The sequence below is a fragment of the Odocoileus virginianus genome, chromosome 7, assembly GCF_023699985.2.
Source record: "Odocoileus virginianus isolate 20LAN1187 ecotype Illinois chromosome 7, Ovbor_1.2, whole genome shotgun sequence".
NCBI lineage: Eukaryota > Metazoa > Chordata > Mammalia > Artiodactyla > Cervidae > Odocoileus > Odocoileus virginianus.
Window position 1 is genome coordinate 82990576 of NC_069680.1, and position 20281 is coordinate 83010856.

The 20281-nt window shown below is 40.4% G+C and overlaps 1 protein-coding gene across 5 annotated transcripts in view; it reads left to right on the forward strand.

Annotated features, from left to right (window-relative positions):
• PCNX2 (pecanex 2) overlaps positions 1 to 20281 on the forward strand; it is a 296271-nt gene that overhangs the window by 50797 nt on the left and 225193 nt on the right. For 4 of the 5 annotated variants that reach the window (XM_070471076.1, XM_070471079.1, XM_070471077.1 and 1 more), the window contains exons 9-11: positions 7599 to 7734; positions 8567 to 8593; positions 17220 to 17365. In XM_070471076.1, the coding sequence (XP_070327177.1) occupies positions 7599 to 7734; positions 8567 to 8593; positions 17220 to 17365 (309 nt within the window). The remainder of the gene's footprint in view (positions 1 to 7598; positions 7735 to 8566; positions 8594 to 17219; positions 17366 to 20281) is intronic. The other variant, XM_070471078.1, reaches the window with a different exon arrangement.

Genomic DNA, 20281 nt, shown 5'->3' on the forward strand with positions numbered 1-20281 from the left:
TGAAGCTGCATAAAAGTTGAAGTGTGGTTTTGTATCCAAAGGGTTCACTGCAAAGTGGACTTTTATTATTTCCTCTGTATGTCTTGCAATGAAAACTTGATAGTTTCTGTTCTTTGTTCAGCAAAGATTTACCTTTCTTTCATCTGTGAATTTTTGCAAGTAACATAGAAGAGCTTTCTTCTGTAAATGATATATAACCATGCTTTAGTATTATAACACTTTTTCTAATGTCAAAAGCAATCTCATGCAAATGTATACAAAATTTTTAAAAATGCATACAAAATGCATATCATCTGCTCTCCAGTGAAATCTTATGGAAAGACGTAGTGTTTACATTCATTTTGAGAATCTATTACTCATAAAGTAGCCTTGGTCTACTGAATGGTAAACTCATCTGGAGCAAATCAGTTTATAGGATCTTTATCAGGGATTTTTGTATCTCAACTTGTTTCTATTAAAAGTAGAGTAGATTACATTAGTAATCATCTATTTATATTTATCTGGATTCACTTATTTTGAGCTTCTATTTATTTATGAATCATTGTAGTACATATTTGGAGAAGGAAATAGCAACCCATCCAGTATTTTTGCCTGGAGAATCCCATGGACAGAGAAGCCTGGAGGGCTGCAGTCCATGGGGTCGCAAAGAGTCAAATACTACCGAGCGATTCACATGCATGCAGTGGTACATATTGAAACAGATATTGTTATGCTTATACATTAGGCTTGCTTTTGAAAGCTACTCTAAACCTTTAAACCCATTAGGTACTACATTCCAAAGATGGATTGAAGTGCACTTAATCTTTATTGTCTTCTCAGAGTTCTTACTTTTTTGTTGAACATTATTATTATTATTAGCCTCTCTGACCCTGGTCTCAGTAAAGCCTCCCTTACTTACTGGGATCAACTCTCAGGAAAGCCTTTTAAAGCCATCGTGCTTAGGTACCTGGATCCCAAAGAAGGCAAGCAGGCAGAAAGTTGTAAAAACAGAACAAAACAGAACACTTCTTTAGGATTCTCTTCTTTACATTAGTCAGAAGAAGTAGTGATCCCTGGTTTGCATTAACTCAGCCAGAATGTGGGGCATGGATGTTAGTCAATTAGGTGTGCAAAATGTAAAATGTTGTGAATTCGCCCAATATTAGATATGCCTAGTTTTGTGTTCCCCTCAGGCATGAGTTGAAAATGTTAACTCCAGTGATAGATATTCAAGATATGTACATAGCTGCTTCACTCTGTTGATCTGCATGATGGAGTTATGTGTTACTGAGTTACTTTGAAAACTGCGGGTGTGGGGGTTCTTGGTGCCTTTGATTGCATTTGTTCATTTGCTAAGTCATGCCCAACTCTGCAACCCCATGGACTGCAGCGCTCCAGGCTTCCCTGTCCTTCACCTTCTCCCGGAGTTTGCTCAAATGCATGTCCATTGAGTCGGTGATGCCATTCAACCATCTCATCCTCTGTCAGCCCCTTCTCCTGCCTTCAATCTTTCCCACCATCAGGGTCTTTTCCAAGGTCACATAGAGGTGGAAATATCTGGGAAAAGCAGATGACCATCCAGGGGTTTGCCTCTGCGAAATTCCTGCTATTCCACAATTCCTGTGTCCTCTCTCTCTCTTATTTTTCTGTTGTTAATATCAGATCCTTTCACTGTAGTCCTTATTTTGTTTTCGTAGACACACTAGATAGATTAAATTTTCATCCTGGCGCAGAGTCCTAACAATGGAGGGTTTGTGAGGTTCACCCTGGAAAGACTTCTGTCTTCCCAGACACTTTCTCTGCACCCTGGGGAAGAGGCCCTGTGGCTCAGAGGAGTCTGTCTCCATGGTCACAGCCCCGGCTGCCACACGGTGGCAGTCTCATCCCATGCTGGAGGCCGAGACCAGCTCCCAGGCTGGTGCTCTTTTTCTCAAATGCAAAGACGAATTTTGCTGTCATATAAAAGAAGAGTTGTTTGCAGACTTTAAAACAAGAATCCCTGTTCAAATTCTAAATAACAGGTTAGAGTTTCCAAAACAGTGCTTCTTTATTTAAAGATCCCACTTCTTGAGCATGTGACTGTGGCTTTCATCTCCAGGCTGCCCCTCTGGGTGACTTGTTCCCATGGCCCCCAAGTAAGCCTGTAAAACAAGGAAGGACAGGCAGAAAAAGAGGGGCCGTCTCCCTCAGGCTGGTAGCCTGTAAATTTTGAGATGTGGGGAAGATGAAGAATTTCAAGGACTTCTTTCCACGTCGGTGGGAAAATGTGTTTCAGTTATTTGTTACTTACAGAAGCTGGGGTGAGTGAAAACCTTGCAATACAGTACAGTGTGGTCACTGTGAGTTTGAAACCAACTCTATCTATAAGAAAGTGCGCCATTCTGGCCCCTGGTTCATCTTTATTTCCTCTTGTGGCTTCTCTTTTTGTAATTTCCATTAATCATTATTTCTGCTGTTGGTGTAAGCTTGATCTAGTTTAAATTTGTTTATCTATGCCATGGGGCTTCCTAGGTGGCTCAGTGGTAAAGAATCAGCCTACCAATGCAGGAGACATAGGAATCATGGGTTCGATCCCTGGGTGGGTCAGCACGATCCCCTGGAGGAGGAAGTGGCAACCCACTCCCATACTCTTGCCTGGAGAATCCCTTGGACAGAGGAACTTGGAGGGCTACAGTCCATGGGGTCGCAAGAGAGTTGAACACAACTTAGTGACTAAACAACAACAACGTCTATGCTATAGCTCTGAACCAAACTAGTTGACCAGAGATTAACCAGAGAGCAGGAAAATCAAGACCAGATGTGCAAGTACAGCTCGATTGTAGTTCAGAGTGTAATTACCACAGGGTTGGGATATTTCCATTTCCATTGCTATTGTAGAGGAGGAAATACCTCCTGAAGCTTAGCATTTTAACATGATATTTATTAATATGGGGGAAGTCTCTAGCCTTAAGTTAGGGAAACAGAGACTTCTTTGGAGATTTTTTAAAAATCGAAGCATAGTTGATTTACAATGGCGTGTTAGTTTTAGGTGTATGGCGAAGTGATTCAGTTATTATTTATATATTTTCCAGATTCTTTTCCCATATAGGTTACTATAAAATATTGAGTAGAGTTCCTTGTGCTATACAGTAGGTCCTTATTGATTATTTATTTTATATATATAGGATTACTCCCAAACTTCTAATTTATCCCTTTCCCCAACATAAACTTTTTAGATGATTCTAAATCTAAACAGCCCATAGCTAAGACCAGGAGAAGAGACAGCAGATAATCTGAGAAGACATACAAGAAAAGGAAGGTTGGATGAGAATTCTTGGAGAGTTGGTAGGAAAAGTCCGGTCCACTGAGTGATTCTTGTGACATCATAGCCTCGTTGGTTCTTGAGTGGAAAAGCTGATGCCCATGGTTCACTTCAACTTCTGGACCCCAGAAAACTATGCCAAATGAAGAAGATACATCTTTTTACCCCTGGAAACAGCATTACACATCTACTAAAATAGGAAATCTTTATACACATGACAAGACAGGTTTTCTGGTGAGGACACACCAGTCATAAAGCTCAGAAAAGAATCTCTCTTTGTAGCATCATGACTCACCTAGGATACTAAACTTCTGTAAAAGAGGGTAATTAACAGGCGCTTGATATGCTGTTTGAATCTGTCTTTACTCAAAGAAAAAGATTGAGTGAGTTGAGGCCAAGGCACTCTTCCCTCATTCCTGCTCATAAAGACAACTAGAATTAGTGTGTTATTTGTGTGAAAAACGTAGGGGCCAGTTTACTGTTTCATATGAGAATGTGCAAAGTCAGATCTTGCATCAATAGAAGGGAATAAGAAGGTTATTAAAGGTACGGTTATTAAGCGACTAACATATGAGAAGCACCACACCCCATCTGCTTTAGTCCTTAAAACAATCTCTGTGAGGACAACATCATCCTTATCTTATAGGTGAGGATTTTAAAAAGTTATTTTACTGAATTATAGCTGACTTATAATGATGTGTTGATTTCTGCCACACAGCAGAGTGTTTCACTTATACATACATATACATTCTTTTTCATATTCTTTTCCATTATGGTTTTTCAGAGGATACGGAATATAGTTCCTTGTGCGGTACATACAGTAGGATCTTATTTACAGGTGAGGATTTGAGGTAGGAAAAGAACATACTTACAGTCACAAATAGTAAATAGCAGAGCGATTAATTTAAACCTGGGTATGCATGCTTAGTTGCTCAGTCGTGTCCGACTCTCTGTGACCCCATGGACTCCTCTTGTCCATGGGATTTCCGAGGCAAAGATACTGGCGTGGGTTGCCATTTCCTCCTCCCAGGGATCTTCCCAACCCAGGGGTCGATCCCATGGCTCTTGCATATCCTGTATTGGCAGGTAGATTCTTCACCAGTGGCACCACCCTATTTCTGCTTAATTCTAGAACTCATCCAAAAGATTTTGAAAAGAAAACCAAACCCTAGATTTTTACATAGGATTTTTAAATGGCTTTCACAGGAAAAATAATGTTATTGATCGTAAGTTTTATTTGCCATCAGAAGCATGCTAAGTAATATGCAAAAAATTCAACCCTTTCTTTTGGACCATGTTTCCTGGCAGAAGGAAGGTTGCTCTGAAATAACTGTTAACACCTTACACAATAGTCTGTTCATAGTTTATGTCAGGTGGCAACGGAGGGCGCTATACACTGTCTAGGTTTTCTCACATTTCCGTCCTGCCCCTGGCTGTTTATAGTCATCACCTACATTACCCACAGTGAAGTCAGATTCATCTTTTGGGTTTAGTGAAGCTTTGGCATTCACTGAGTTTTGGGTTTCTCTGAATTTGTATTAACAAGATCTTTCCAATTCTATTGTACTTAGCTATGAGGTGACAGAAGTGTAGTCTTCAGAGGTTTCTACACAAAGCACAAAGGTTTGAATGAACATTGTTCTCATACATCCAACTTTTTTTCTCTGTTAGTGACAGACTTTACACCACCAATATGAACAGGAAGCAAAAGGACTGTTTATGGAACAATCATCCACATCATAGAAAGATAGGATTTTTAAGTTTTCAAAATCCATATACTTACCCCGCGTGACTCATTTCTCAAACCCTGGTGTTAACCTGCAATATTTCCTAAGTGGTTCTTTACAAGGAGGCCTTTATTGAATGTGTCATCAAATAATCATAAATCATGTTTCAAAACTGTAGAGAAATCTGTGACTTTGTGCACGTGCATGTGAGAATAGTGGACATATTTTAAACACCGTTTCTGGAGAGTATTTGTCTGATCATGAATATAGTAGTAGGGAGTTGGGAAAAAGAAAGATCTAAAAACTTGTCAGAGACTTTGTACTGAAACCTGAGACTGGAAATCAGAAGACGTTACCACTCAGCCGTAAAAAAGAACAAAATAATGCCATTTGTAGCAACCTGGATGGACCTAGAGATTATCATACTGAGTGAAGTAAGTCAGACAGGGAAAGAAAAATATCATATGATATCATGTATATGTGGCATCTAAAAAAATTGTACAAATGGATTTATTTGTGAAAGAGAAACAGATTCACGGATATAGAAAGCAGCTTCCAGTTGCCAAAGGGGAAAACTGTGGTGGGGATAAGTTAGGAGTTTGGGGTTAACACATACACAGTACTATGCATAAAATAAACAACAAGGACTGACTGCATAGCACAGGGACCTTGACTCAGCATTTTTTAATAACCTATATGGAAAAAGATCTAAAAAGAACATATACATATTTGTTTGTTGTTGTTGAGTTGCTAAGTCATGTCTAACTCTTTTGCAACCTACTGGCTACAGCCCTTGAGGCTCCTCTGTCCATGGGATTTCCCAGGTAAGAATACAGGAGTGGGTTGCCATTTCCTTCTCCAGGGGATCTTCCCATCTCAGGGATTGAACCCGAGTCTCATGCATTGTGGGCAGATTCTTTACCACTGAGCCACCTGGGAAGTCCTGTATAACTGAATTGCTTTGCTGTATCCCTGAAATTAACACAGCATTGTAAATCAACTATACTTCAAAAATAAATTAATTTAAAAAATTAAAAACTGAAAGAAAAAGAAGTAGAGAAACTTTCCTGTGAGCACCCTTACCTGTGGCCGCCACCCCTTTGTTCCATGGTGGCTTCTTAGAGTAGTGTTACACTCCTCTGCCAAAGCCAGGACTGGCCAGAGTGAATGGAGTTCCCACGATGGGCATGGAGTACTCAGGATTTACTCCAGGGGTCAGGGAGGGACCTTGTCTGTTCTGGAGCATACAGTCTTGGATGATTGAATAAAACTAAAGTTCCATGAGCAGGGATTCTGTTAGAAATGGCTGTAGATGAGGCAACCGATTGTCTCCTCAAAGATGGATGCCCTGCTAGAAAAGCAGATGGAGGAGTATATCCTAGTTGTTGCTTTCTGAGCCAAAGTGAAAATGCCGAGCTTGAGTTTACTTAAAGCGTTCTATTAATTTTAGTCCTGCCAGTTTATATGCAGTTAACAACAATAAAGTTCTTTAGACACAGATCACAGCTAGCTTAGTGATGTCCTCTTTTACAACTACCTGAGGCATTTCTTTGCTCTGCTCTGTACTCTCTTTGCGTTGGGTGGAGGTGGCGGGTCAGGAGGAGGTGCAGACAGTATTAGGGGTGAAGGAGGTAGCAGAGGTGTTAGATCATTGCTATTTCTTCCTGATCAGTGTCTTGGGAATGATACAGGTCACTGTTTATTGTTTGTGCAAAATATGAAGCTAGAGACTGTTGCTACCGCCTCCCATCCATTAAATATATAGAAAATTGAGATTATTGTCTCTAGAACACCAAGTGTCCACCTGTTTATTCCATGGCACCCTATTATCTCTGGACAAGCTGAGTTATTTGAATGTGTGCAAGATTCTTAATAATGTGTGCCCTTCTTGCTGAAGGTAGCACGGCACATGCAATTGTCAACTCAGAACACTCGTTGTTATTGTTGTTCAGCCACTAAGTTGTGTCCAACTCTTTGTAACCCCATGGACTGTAGCATGCCAGGCTTCCCTGCTCTTCACTGAGTTTGCTCAAACTCAAGTCCATTGAGCTGGTGATGCTATCTAACCATCTCATCCTCTGCTGCCTCTTCTCCTTTTGCCTTCAGTCTTTCCCAGCAGTGGCCACAGGACTGGAAAAGGTCAGTTTTCATTCCAATCCCAAAGAAGGGCAATGCCAAAGAATATTCAAACTACTGTACAATTGCCCTCATTTTACACGCTATTAAGGTTAGGCTCAAAATCCTCCAAGCTGGGCTTTAGCAGTACGTGAACTGAGAACTTCCAGATGCACAAGCTGGATTGAGAAAAGGCAGAGGAGCCTTTTGCCAACATGCGTTGGATCATAGAGAAAAGCAAGGAAATCCAGAAAAACATCTACTTCTGCTTCATTGACTACACTAAAGTCTTTGACTCTGTGGATTGCAACAAACTGGAAAATTCTTTGAGAGGGAAGTGGAACTGCTCATGCAAGGTGGAAAAAACTTACTTGCAACCTGCATTAAGGATCCATGCTGTCCTTGTGTTTAGGTGTAATAAAGAGAGATTTCCAGTACTTCTGGGTAACTGAAGTGTTTGTCTTGCCCATCCTCAGAGACTTGCAGATTAGCTCCTCCAGTACCACGACTTCTGAGAGTCAAGATCCTTCTTCTGGAGATCCTGCAGTCAGTGCCCTTCAACAACAGCTGTTACTGATGGTGGCTCGGAGGACCCAGTCAGAAACCCCACGGGTAAGTCCCAGCATCACCGTTTGTGAATGTTCCAGAAGCAGGGATCCTGAAACCTGTTTCTAGGTTGGTTTCCCTAAAAGAATTAGTCCAGTCTTGTCCCGAATTTTATGTCAGAGGGTTGTGGTTACATCACTTCATGGTAGTCTACTGGATGAATGTGAAAAGAGACCATTTAGGTAACATGCCATTTAGATAATACCATTTCATAGATGCTAATGGGGTTATTAGTCTTGATTGCTCTTCCAATGTATTAGAAATTGATTTACATTGATCTTTTGTTGCCGAGTTGCACAGATTCCACAAGACCTCACTTGATTGGAATGGCTTTTTCTCGCTTGGTTTGGAGAGTATCTAGATATTTATTAATTTATTATAGCCTTATGATTTAGGCATGCAGAAATTTTGAAAGAGAATCTTGGCTTGAAGAGAGTCTTTATTCATGGAACAAATGACATGATCATCAAGCACTTAAAAGATGCCGCTTTTCATTATTTTACCGAGAGATTAACTTCCTGATGTTCATTCATTTATTACTTCACCTTTAATGAGACTCTGTAAGACACAGAGCAAAGAATTCAAAGAGAATGTGGGAGGAAAGATATACAACCAGTCATGAACTTAGAGCTACACATTCTATCAGGGCATTTTGGAGAATGGCTGTGGAGAAGGCTCCTTAGAAGAAAGGACACTTGGGCTAGACCTTGAAGGAAGGTAGATTTCAGTAAGTGCAGATTGAAAGAAGAGGGCTATAAATGGGATTTTGTTACTTTTGTGTAACGTTTCTTTACTGCTCTGCTTACCTTCTTCCTGACCATGTTTTGATTTCTTCTAGAGAGTCTCGCCTACAAAAAGAAATACAGTAAGTCCCATATGTACAAATGTGTTCTGTTCTGAGAGTATGTTTGTTAAGTCCAGTTTCTTCATCAGTGCAACAGTTAGCCTAGGTACCCAACTAACACAATTGGCTCTACGGTACTGTACTGCAATAAGTTTATAATACTTTCCACACAAATAATACATAGAAAACAAATAAATACAAAAATAAGGGTAACATTTTTAACGTTACAGTGTAGTATCTTGAAAAGTACAGTTATTGTTGTTCAATCACTCAGTTGTGTCCTATTCTTTGCAACCCCATGGACTGTAGCACTCCAGGCCTCCCTGTCCTTCTCTGTCTCCCAAGTTTGCTCAAAATTCATGTTCATTGAGTCGGTGATGCCATCTAACCATCTCATCCTCTGTCATCACCTTCCCCTCCTGCCGTCAATCTTTCCCAGCATCAGGGTCTTTTCTGATGAGTTGGCTCTTTGCATCAGGTGATCCAAGTATTGGAGCTTCAGCTTCACCATCAGTCCTTCCAATGAATATTCAGGATTGATTTCCTTTAGGATGGACTGGTTTGATCTCCTTGTAGTTCAAGGGACTCTCAAGAGTCTTGAGAATCAGCCAGCACCGCAGTTCAAAAGCATCAATTCTTTGGCACTCAGTCAACCTTATGGTCCAGCTTTCATGACTACTGGAAAATTTCCTGTGCATGACTACAGGAAAAACCGTAGCTTTGACTGTATGGACCTTTGTCAGCAAAGTGATGTCTCTGCTTTTTGATACACTGTCTAGGTTTGAAAAGTACCATAATGCGGCACAGCAGTTGGTGCTTCTTAGCACTACCAGCTACATCTCCACTGCTTTTACACTGGCTTCCAGACATCTGGGGCTTGAAATAGATACTATATTCCTGTACTCCATACAGTTCAGTAAAGTACACAGAAGCACAACCTCCTGCAGAGGATGCACTTACGTGACAATGTACACCAGACACATGAACTAACTTACGTGACTGGACATGTGAACATGCATTTACATCTTTGGAAGTTCACAACTTGAAGGTTAATATGTAAGGGACTTAGTATAATAGTTTGAGATTCAATTTCATGATTGCTTAACCAGATTTTTTCAGAAGCTTGATGGTAATTTACACACCCTTGTTCAGATGTGCAGAAAAAATGTTGTGCTGTCTTCTAACTGACCGCATGTTGTTCTGGAGTCCTTATTTCTGCTGTGCTGTGTTTAGTCACTCAGTCATGTGTGACTCTCTGTGACCCCACAGACTGTAGCCTGCCAGGCTCCTCTGTCCTTGGGGATTCTCCAGGCCAGAATACTAGAGTGGGTTGCCATGTCCTCCTCCAAGGGATACTCCCAACCCAGGAATCAAACCCAGGTCTCCTGCATTGCAGGCAGGTTCTTTACCATCTGAACCACCAGGGAGGCCCTTATTCCTGGTGACTGGATGCAGATTGGCAGGGTGAGCTGCCTAGGGAGGATGTGAAAAAGCCAGTGAAGCATAATCAGTCTTCTCAAGCTTGAAGGGCTTGCAGTGGGAGCAAGCATTCGATTAACTCCAAGAGTCAGTCTTCAGGACTATCTTCCTTTCTTTGTACTCAGTCTCCCCTCCCAGTCCACCCCTCCAGGGCATCTCAGTGCAGGAGGAAGCTTTCCAGCTCCTCTGGAAGCAAGTGGAGCTGAGAGGGCATCCCTGGTGGCTAAGCAGGGCTCATATGCCTGGCACCTGCCTGGTCCCTGGGTGTGCTGGGTGGTCCCTGCTGAGGAGTGGCTGCTCCTGCCCAGTTAGGGTGCAGTGCTGGGGTCTTTGATCTTGCCATTAGGCCCTAGCTCTGAGGACCCTGTGTCCTGAGGTCTCCTCCTATCAGTGTCTTTGGATTCACTAGTCTTTCTTATATGTCCATGTGCTCCTGGGGGCTCAGACCCCAGCTGTATCCTCCACATTCCATTCCCAGCGCCACTTCAGCGACCAGTACTAGTTCCCACCACAAGCCTTAGTGCAGGAGGTGGGCCGTGGAATGTGGGTTTTCTCTGAGAAATTTGCCTTATCTTAGGATGCGTGCATTCTAAGTCGCTTCAGTCGCATCCAGCTCTGCAATGCTATGGGTTGTAGCCTGCCAGGCTTCTGTGACCATGGGATACTGGACCAAGAATACTGGAGTGGGTAGCCGTTTCCTCCTCCAGGGGATCTTCCTGACCCAGGGATCGAACCTGCGACTCATGTCTCCTGCATTGATGGGTGGGTTCTTTACCACCAGGTACCAAAAGGCCACCTGGGAAGTGCTTTTTCTTGCGCTAGTCCTGGGAAAACTTCAGCTCGCTACCATTCTTTCCTGCCTCCAAAACATCAATACTGAACTTACAAGGAGGAGAAGGTTATATAAAATTATTCAGACAGTTTGGGAAGATGCAAATATTATTGATCCCATGTGTGGCAGAATTGTAGGGAAACTGGGAATTTCAGATTGTCAGAGATGCAAAGCACTGACTTAATATCTCAAAAACTTCCCAGGTAGAGCAGAAACTCAGAGTTAAGTAAGTATTGCATGGAGAAGCCAGAAAAGCCATTTTACTCCTTGTTTAAAATTGAAAATTCTGTAAGTGGCATGGTTATATAGATGAGTATATAAAAAAACTGAATTCATATGTAGTGTTTCGTTGCTAACACTTGCCCAAATTCATTGATGAACTTTTAACTTTTTTAACTTTCTTGAATTGAAGTGAAATTTCCTCAGTTGTGTCTGACTCTCTGTGACCCCATGGACTATAGAGCCTGTCAGTCTCCTCTGTCCATGGAATTCTCCAGGTCAGAATACTGAAGTGCATAGCTGTTCCCTTCTCTTGGAGATCTTCCCAACCCAGGGATCAAACCCAGGTCTCCTGCATTGCAGGCAGATTCTTTACCATCTGAGCCCCCAGGGAAGCCCAAGAATACTGGAGTGGGTAGCCTATCCCTTTTCCAGTGGATCTTCCCAACCCAGGAATCGAACCGGGGTCTCCTGCTTTGCAGGTGGATTCTTTACCAGCTGAGCTACGTTTTTAAGTAAAATTGTAAAAAAAAATTAAGTTTTACTCTATGTAGGTATGCATATGTGCTAAGTTGCTTTATTTGTGTCCGACTCTTTATGACCCTATGGACTCTAGCCTGCCAGGCTCCTGTGTCCGTGGGATTCTTCAGGCAAGAACACTGAAGAGTCAGGTTCAGTCCCTGGGTTGGGAAGATCCCCTGGAGATGGAAAGGGCAATCCACTCCAGTACTCTTTTCTGGGAAATCCCATGGATAGAGGAGCCTGGTGGGCTAAAGTCCATGGAGTCTCAAGAGTCTGACTTGACTTAGTGACTGAACTCACAGTTGTTACTGTGAGGTTTTGAGAAATAAAAGTAATACATGGCATAGTTATACTTTTAAGAATCAGTGGCAGTTATTAATATCAAAATGCTTATTAGTTATGGGACTCTTGATGATACTATTATTTTGTCTCTTTTATTTTTATTTTAAAAAATTTTGTTGAAGTATAGTTGATTTACAACGTTGTGTTAATTTCTGCCATACAGCAAAGTGATTTAGTTAAGTATACAGATATATTCTTATCATATTCTTTTCCATTATGGTTTATCATACGATATTGAATGTAGATCCTTGTGTTATACAGTAGGACCTTGTTGTCCATCCAGTCTATATGTAATAGTTTGCATCTGTGGAGGAGTTATGGTAAGGTTTTGAGGATTAGAGAAAATATGTAACAGAGTTATACTTTTAAGAATCAGTGGCAATTATTTTTTTCCCTTTTTAAAATCAATTTCTTTTTTTAAATTAAGAAAATTTAATTGAGGGATACTTGTTTTACAGAATTTTGTGGATTTCTGTCATGCATTAACAAGAATCAGCCATAGGTACACCCATGTCCCCTCCCTCCCAGACCTCCCTCCCATCTCCCTCCCCATCCCACCCTTCAGCCTGTCACAGAGCCCCTGTTTGAGTTTCCTGAGTCATATAGCAGATTCCCATTGGCTGTCAATTTTACATATGGTGATGTAAATTTCCATGTTACTCTGTCCATACACATCCCCTTCTCCATCCTCCCCTCCCTCCATGTTCTTAGGTCTGTTCTCTATATCTCCTTCTCTATTGCTGCCCTGAAAATAAATTCATAAGTGCCATCTCTCTAGATTCCATATATATGTGTCAGTATACGATATTTATATTTCTCTTTCTGACTTACTTCACTCCGTATGATAGGCTCTAGGTTCATCCACCTCATTAGAACTGATCAAATGCATCCCTTTTTATGGCTGAGTAATATTTCATCATATATATGTACCACAGCTTCTTTATCCATTCATCAGTCCAGGGACATCTAGGTTGCTTCCATGTTCTAGCTGTTGTAAATAGTGCTGCAGTGAACACTGGGGTACATGTGTCTTTTTCAGTTTTGATTTCCTCAGGGCATATGCCTAGGAGTGGGATTGCTGGGTTATATGGTGGTTTTATTCCTAACTTTTAAAGGAATCTCCATACCATCTTCCATAGCAGCTGTCTCAGTTTCTGTTCCCACCAGCAATGCAAGAGTGCTCCCTTTTCTCCACACCCTCTCCAGCATTTATTGTTTGTAGACTTTTTAATGATGGCCATTCTGACCAGTGTGAGGTGGTATCTCATTGTAGTTTTGATTTGCATTTCTCTAATAAGGAGTGATATTGAGCATCTTTTCATGTGTTTGTTAGTCATCTGTATGTCTTCTTTGGAGAAATGTCTCTTCAGGTCCCTTTCCCACTTTTTGACTGGGTTGTTTGCTTTTCTGGTACTGAATTGCATGAGCTGCTTGTGTATTTTGGAAATTAGTCTTTGTCAGTTGTTTCCTTTGCTACTACTTTCTCCCATTCTGAGGGCTGTCTTTTCATCTTGTTTGTAGTTTCATTTGCTGTGCAAAAGCTTTTAAGTTTAATTGGGTCCCACTTGTTTATTTCTGTTTTTATTTCCATTACTCTAGGAGGTGGGTCATAGAAGATCTTGCTTTGATTTATGTCATCGAGTGTTCTGCTTATGTTTTCCTCTAAGACTTTTATAATTTCTGGTCTTACACTTAGATCTTTAATCCATTTTGAGTTTATGTTTGTGTGTGGTATTAGGTAGTGTTCTGATTTCGTTATTTTGCACATAGCAGTCCAGTTTTACTAGCACCACTTATTGAAGAGGCTATCTTCAGGGGCCATTATTAATATCATCAAAATGCTTATTAGTTATGGAACTCTTGAAGAGACTATTATTTTTTTATTTTCATTTAAAATTTTTGGTTGAAGTACAGTTGATTTACAATGTTGTGTTAATTTCAGCTGTACAGCAAAGTGATTCAGTTATATGTATTCTTTTTCATATTCTTTTCCATTGTGGTTTATCACAGGATATTGAATATAGTTCCCTGTGCTATACAGTAGGACCTTGTTGCCCATCCATTCTATATGTGATAGTTTGCATCTGTGGAAGAGCTATTATGAGGTTTTGAAGATTAATGACAATGTACTATCCACTCCAGTGTTCTTGCCTGGAGAATCCCAGGGATGGGGTCGCACAGAGTCGGACATGACTGAAGTGACTTAGCAGTAGCAGCATGGCAAAATTATGCCTTTAATAATCAGTATTAATTATTAATGTCATCAAAATTCTTATTAGTTTTATGGAACTCTTGAATTTTTCAGGTAGCTTGGGGGAAATACAGTTCTATTGTCTAAGACACCCTATTTGTGGTCCTTCATTGTGTTAGCCCTAGCAAACTAACACAGAAGTCAAATCATTTTTTCTTTGTATTAAATTCTGAGATGATTTTCATTTAAGCAGCAATAAATAGCACAATATGCCAGAATATTTAATAAGTTTTGCAAAAGATGTAGACATCGTCTTCATGTGATTTTTTTTGTAGTGACCTTCCCTAAAACTACTATCTAAAAGAGAGTATTTTCCTACTATTCAAAAGAATGTTGTCACCTTCACTGTTGCTTATCCTTGATGTGTTTATACATCATATTGAATTCCCACATCACAGAATGGTAAACCCTACTCAGATGGTACATGTGTTTTTATTTCTTACTTGCACTTTTAGTTCATGGAGCATAAAGGGAAAGGATTTCTTTTGAGAGGAAGATTTACTCTAAATTACAAATTCACTAGGCTTCCCTGGTGCTTAGACAGTAAAGAATTTGCCAGCAATGTGAGAGACCCGGGTTCGATCCCTGTGTTGGGAAGGTCCCCTGGAGAAAGGAATGGGAGCGCACTCCAGTATTCTTGCCTAGAGAATTCCAGGGACAGAGGAGCTGGCAGGCTACAGTCCATGGGGTTGCGAAGAGTTGGACACGACTGAGCAAGTAACACTTTGACTTTCATAAGTTCATTGTCATTAATGAAGATACTGTTCTTGCTGACATGACAGCAGGAAGTTTCTTTGAGGCTCTCTTTTCTGTTGGGATCAAATTCCAGACACAAGCAGCACTTATAATCTCAACTTACCTCTAATAATACAGCCCAATCCATCCTGTATATTGTCAGCCTGCATATTACCTTCACAATGGATCAACTTTCCCTTGAAATGCTTTTTGTGTTAATATTTTATAGTCTGAACAACTCTATGCTCCATAGCTGAGTCAGGGAATTAGCATCTGGGAACAGAAAGATGGGGAAGCCAGCCTCCTGAGAGGCTTCCACATGGTTTCCACTGAAGCAGATGTGTTGCCCTTATGCATGCCAGGAGTTTTGATATCAGCAACTTTCAGTGAATTAAGGAAAAATTTTGCAGCCTTCCCAAGTATGACCTTCTGCTTTGTAAGCCTGAGAGGAGGAATGAGACCACTGAGAGGTCGCTTTGCTTCCATGGCTGCTCTTCCACGCTGCCCCCTCTCTTCACTTATCTTGGCCCTTCTTCTCCGTCTTCTGTGTTTTATGTTGTTGTTCAGTCACCAAGTCGTGTCCGAATCTTTGTGACCACACGGACTGCAGCATGCCAGGCTTCTCTGTCTCTCACCACCTCCTGGAATTTGCCCAAGCTCATGTCCATTGAATCGGTGACGCCATCCAACCATCTCATCTTCTGTTGCCCTCTTCCCCTTCTGCTTTCAGTGTTTCCCAGTGTCAGGGGCTTTTCCACTGAGTCAGCTGTTTGCATAAGGTGGCCAAAGTGTTGGAGCTTCAGCTTAGCCTACAGGAAATTAGAGCCTACTGAAAATCCTTTTAGGAAAAATATAGGACGAAAGCAAACAAATAAAAATGCAAGCTAGCATGATCCACCAATTCCACTTTTTGGTGTATATTCAAAGAGCCTAATGCAGGGAATCCAACAGATACTTGCATGTGCATGTTCACAGTAGCGTTATTCATGATTGTGAATAGTGAATATTCCACCAAGAGGTGGATGCAACCCAAGTGTCTGTCGACAGATGAATGAATAAATAAAATGTGGTCTATCCATAAAATGAAATTTTATTCAGCCTTAAAGAAAAGTTCTGACACCTGAAACATAATAGACCTTGAGATCATTATGATAAATGAAATAAGCTAGTCACAAAGGAATGATACTCTTTGATTCCACTTATAGGAGGTACCCAGAGGGGTCAAAACAGAAAGTAGAGGAGAATGGGGAGTTAGTGTTCAATGTGGACAGAGTTTTAGTTTTGCAAGATGAAAACATGAATAATAATATGAATATTATTGCTACTGAAACGCATACATACAAAATGGTTAAGGTATAAATTTTACATTATGTATTTTTTTAACCACAGTTACAAAAACAAAACAAAACAACCCCACAGATTAGAAATAGAAGGTCTGCAGGGGGCTGGGGCTCATTAAGTATTTGTTCAGCAAATGAATAGAGACTAATTTTTTCAAAATTGAATTCCTTTCCACTAGATTAGATCCAATCAGAGATGAATTTGGGGTGAAAATGTTTTAAATCTGTGATTAAATTCCTCCACCTGTTTCTGTTTTATTTTTTTTTTTTTTCTGACAAATATTTCAGTTCTTATGTTGGGCTTCACTAAGAACCTACGTACTGTGGATGAAAATCTTTTTACTTAAAAAAAATTTAAATATTTATCTTGGTGTTACATTAAATAACATACCTTTCAAAAATTATGTCATTTAAGGCCTTTTGTTGAATTCTAATCTTTCATAATAATTACTTTCATGGCAGTTTCCTGGCCTAACAGTAGTATTTTGATTTGAGTAGCGTAATTTTAATGTCACATTATAATGAAATTGAAATATATTGGTAAAAAAGACCTTTTCTACAACAAGGATCTACTGTATAGCATAGAGAACTATATTCGGTATTTTGTGATAACCTATAAGGGAAAAGAATACAGGAAAGAATGAATATATGTATATGTATAACTGAATCACTTTGCTATACACCTGAAACTAACATAACATTGTAAATCAATAATACTCAGTACAAAAAAATAAAGCTGGGAAAAAAGACCTTTTCTGTTGATATTATCCTTTTGTTAGGGTGCCCATTTTTTTTATGGACTATGTTGGTTTCCATTTCAGAATTTGAACATCTGCTTTTGGTACTTTAAATCAGGAGGCTTATTTTTATGACAATAACACGTCTATGTGAAACCCTCTCTCTGTTTTTTCTTTCGGTATCTAAAAGCATCTGAGTCAGGATCTGGAAGATTCATCCTGTTCTTCCACACAAGGAAAGTTTAACCGAGAGCAGTTTTACAAGTTTATCATTTTTCCTGGCAAGTGGATTAAAGTCTGGTATGATCGCCTTACCTTGCTGGCATTACTTGATAGGTAAGCCTCCAGGCATGCACACGTGCTGGTGAAAGACACAAGTGGGGCTTGGCAGTGTGCGCTTGCTTGCTGATAATAAGCAGTTTGGCCTCAGGCTGAAATTCTCTGGGGCTTTTCCAAGGTGTCCACTTTGTGTGCTCAAACCCACAGTCGAAGCAGTGAGACCCTGACAAATGAAGGAGTTGTCACTGAGTGGCTAAAAAGGGAACTAGGAGAATTTGGTAGCATGGTTTAGTTTCAAGGTTTGGGGACAGTATTATACTGTGGTCTGCTCATCTTCTGCCAGCTGTTGTAGGAGAGCCTGCAGCTGCAATGTTGGAAGCAGAGCTTGGGTGCGTGGATGTGGTGTGGGGAGGGGAGGAGGGACATGGTGGGGGTAAGGAGTGATGTCTTGCCCTTTCCTTTCAGGACTTGGGTTCTAAATATTCTATCCTATACTTACTTTGGATGCTAACTTTTCCTTTAAACCTTAATACTCTTTCTCACCACTGTTTCTCAAGATGCGATGCTGTGGGGTTGGAGCTGAGGGTACTGCGTGGGGAGGTGGAGGTGGGTGGCAGGCATCAGGTCAACTAAGGCATGATGGTGTTGGGGGCCAGATAGGGGACTTCCCATTTCCCTCCCCCTCCTCGGGATATGCAGAAGACTAGATTGTGATCTTTTTTTAAATCATGTTTTTATTAAAATTTAAAATGTTACTCTGCAAAAAGACAGTATAAAAGAATGAAAAGACAAGTCACTGACAGAAAAAATTATTTATGAGACTTCCCTGGGGGTCCATTGGTTAAGACTTCACCTTGTAATGCGGGGGGTGCAGGTTTGACCCCTGGTTGGGCAGCTAAGATCCTATACCTTGTGGCCAAAAACCAAAACATACAACAACAAAAAAACCATAGAAGCAATCTTGTAGCAGATTCAATAAAGACTTAAAAAAATTAAAAACTTATGAAACACACATCAGATATATATCCAAGATATACAAAGACTACTTAAAGTTCAATAATAAGAAAACAACCTAATTTTAAAATATGGGCTAAAGATCTGAAGAGAACCCTCATCTACGAAGACATACGAAAGGCAAACAAGTACATTAAAATAGGCTTATCATTTTATATCACTAGAGATTTGCAAATTTAAGCAATGATGAGATACCACTATATACTATGACAATGTTTAATGAAGCAAAACTGACAGTAGCAAATGCTGGAAAGAATGTGGAACAAAAAAACTCTTTTCTCATTGCTGGTGGAAAAACAGAATGGTACAGCTAATTTGAAAGACAGGATGGCAGTTTTCTAAAGTAAACAGTTTTACTTCACTCTGTATAATGGGCTCCAGTTTCATCCATCTCATTAGAACTGATTCAAATGAATTCTTTTTAATGGCTGAGTAATATTCCATGGTGTATATGTACCACAGCTTCCTTATCCATTTGTCTGCTGATGGGCATCTAGGTTGCTTCCATGTCCTGGCTATTATAAACAGTGCTGCGATGAACATTGGGGTGCACGTGTCTCTTTCAGGTCTGGTTTCCTCAGTGTGTATGCCCAGGAGTGGGATTGCTGGGTCATATGGCAGTTCTATTTCCAGTTTTTTAAGGAATCTCCACACTGTTCTCCATAGCGGCTGTACTAGTTTGCATTCCCACCAACAGTGTAAGAGGGTTCCCTTTTCTCCACACCCTCTCCAGTATTTATTGCTTGTAGACTTTTGGATAGCAGCCATCCTGACTGGTGTGTAATGGTACCTCATTGTGGTTTTGATTTGCACTTCTCTGATAATGAGTGATGTTGAGCATCTTTTCAGAGTGAAGTAAGCCAGAAAGATAAAGACCAATACAGTATACTAACGCATATATATGGAATTTAGAAAGATGGTAACGATAACCCTATATGCAAAACAGAAAAAGAGACACAGATGTACAGAACAGACTTTTGGACTCTGTGGGAGAAGGCGAGGGTGGGATGTTTTGAGAGAACAGCATCGAAACATGTATATTATCTAGGGTGAAACAGATCACCAGCCCAGGCTGGATGCATGAGACAAGTGCTTGGGCCTGGTGCACTGGGAAGACCCAGAGGAATCGGGTGGAGAGGGAGGTGGGAGGGGGGATCAGAATGGGGAATACATGTAAATCCATGGCTGATTCATGTCAATGTATGACAAAAACCACTACAATATTGTAAAGAAATTAGCCTCCAACTAATAAAAATAAATGGAAAAAAATAAATAAACAGTTTTGCCATATAATTCATCAGTTGTACTCCTAGGTAACTACTTAACTGATTTAAAAACATCCACACAAATACTGCATATGAATGTTTTTATTTTTTTATGAATGTTTTTAATATCTGAATTTATAATCATTAAAAACTAAAAGGAACCAGGATGTACATCAGTATATGAGTAGATAAATTGTGGGGTCTTCCCTGGTGGCTTAGTGGTTAAGAATCCTCCTGCCAATACAGGAGACGTGGTTGGGAAGATCCCCTTGAGAAGGAAAAAGCAACCCACTCTAGTATTCTTGTCTGGGAAATCCCATGAACAGAGGAGCCTGGTGGGCTACAGTCCATGGGGTTGCAAGAGAGTAGGATACGACTTGACAACTAAACAACAACCACAATGAGTTGTGATATTCACAGGTTGTGGGTTTGGAGATTCAGATGCTATTACTAATGTTGTCATCAGAAAACACAGGAGTTTCACAGTTAAATGCCAGTCAGTGGGGTAGTGGTAAGGCTGGTTGCCTGCCTGGATGTTGTGGGTCTCCCAGTGACTACTTGTTATCATAATGTCTTAAATGGTGTGATCACATACTGAAAAACTATAGTCATGCAAAGTTACAACAGTAAATTTCAGGACCCACAAGTCAGGGAAGGGAGTTGTAATGGTTTTTCTAACAACACTATGTTACCC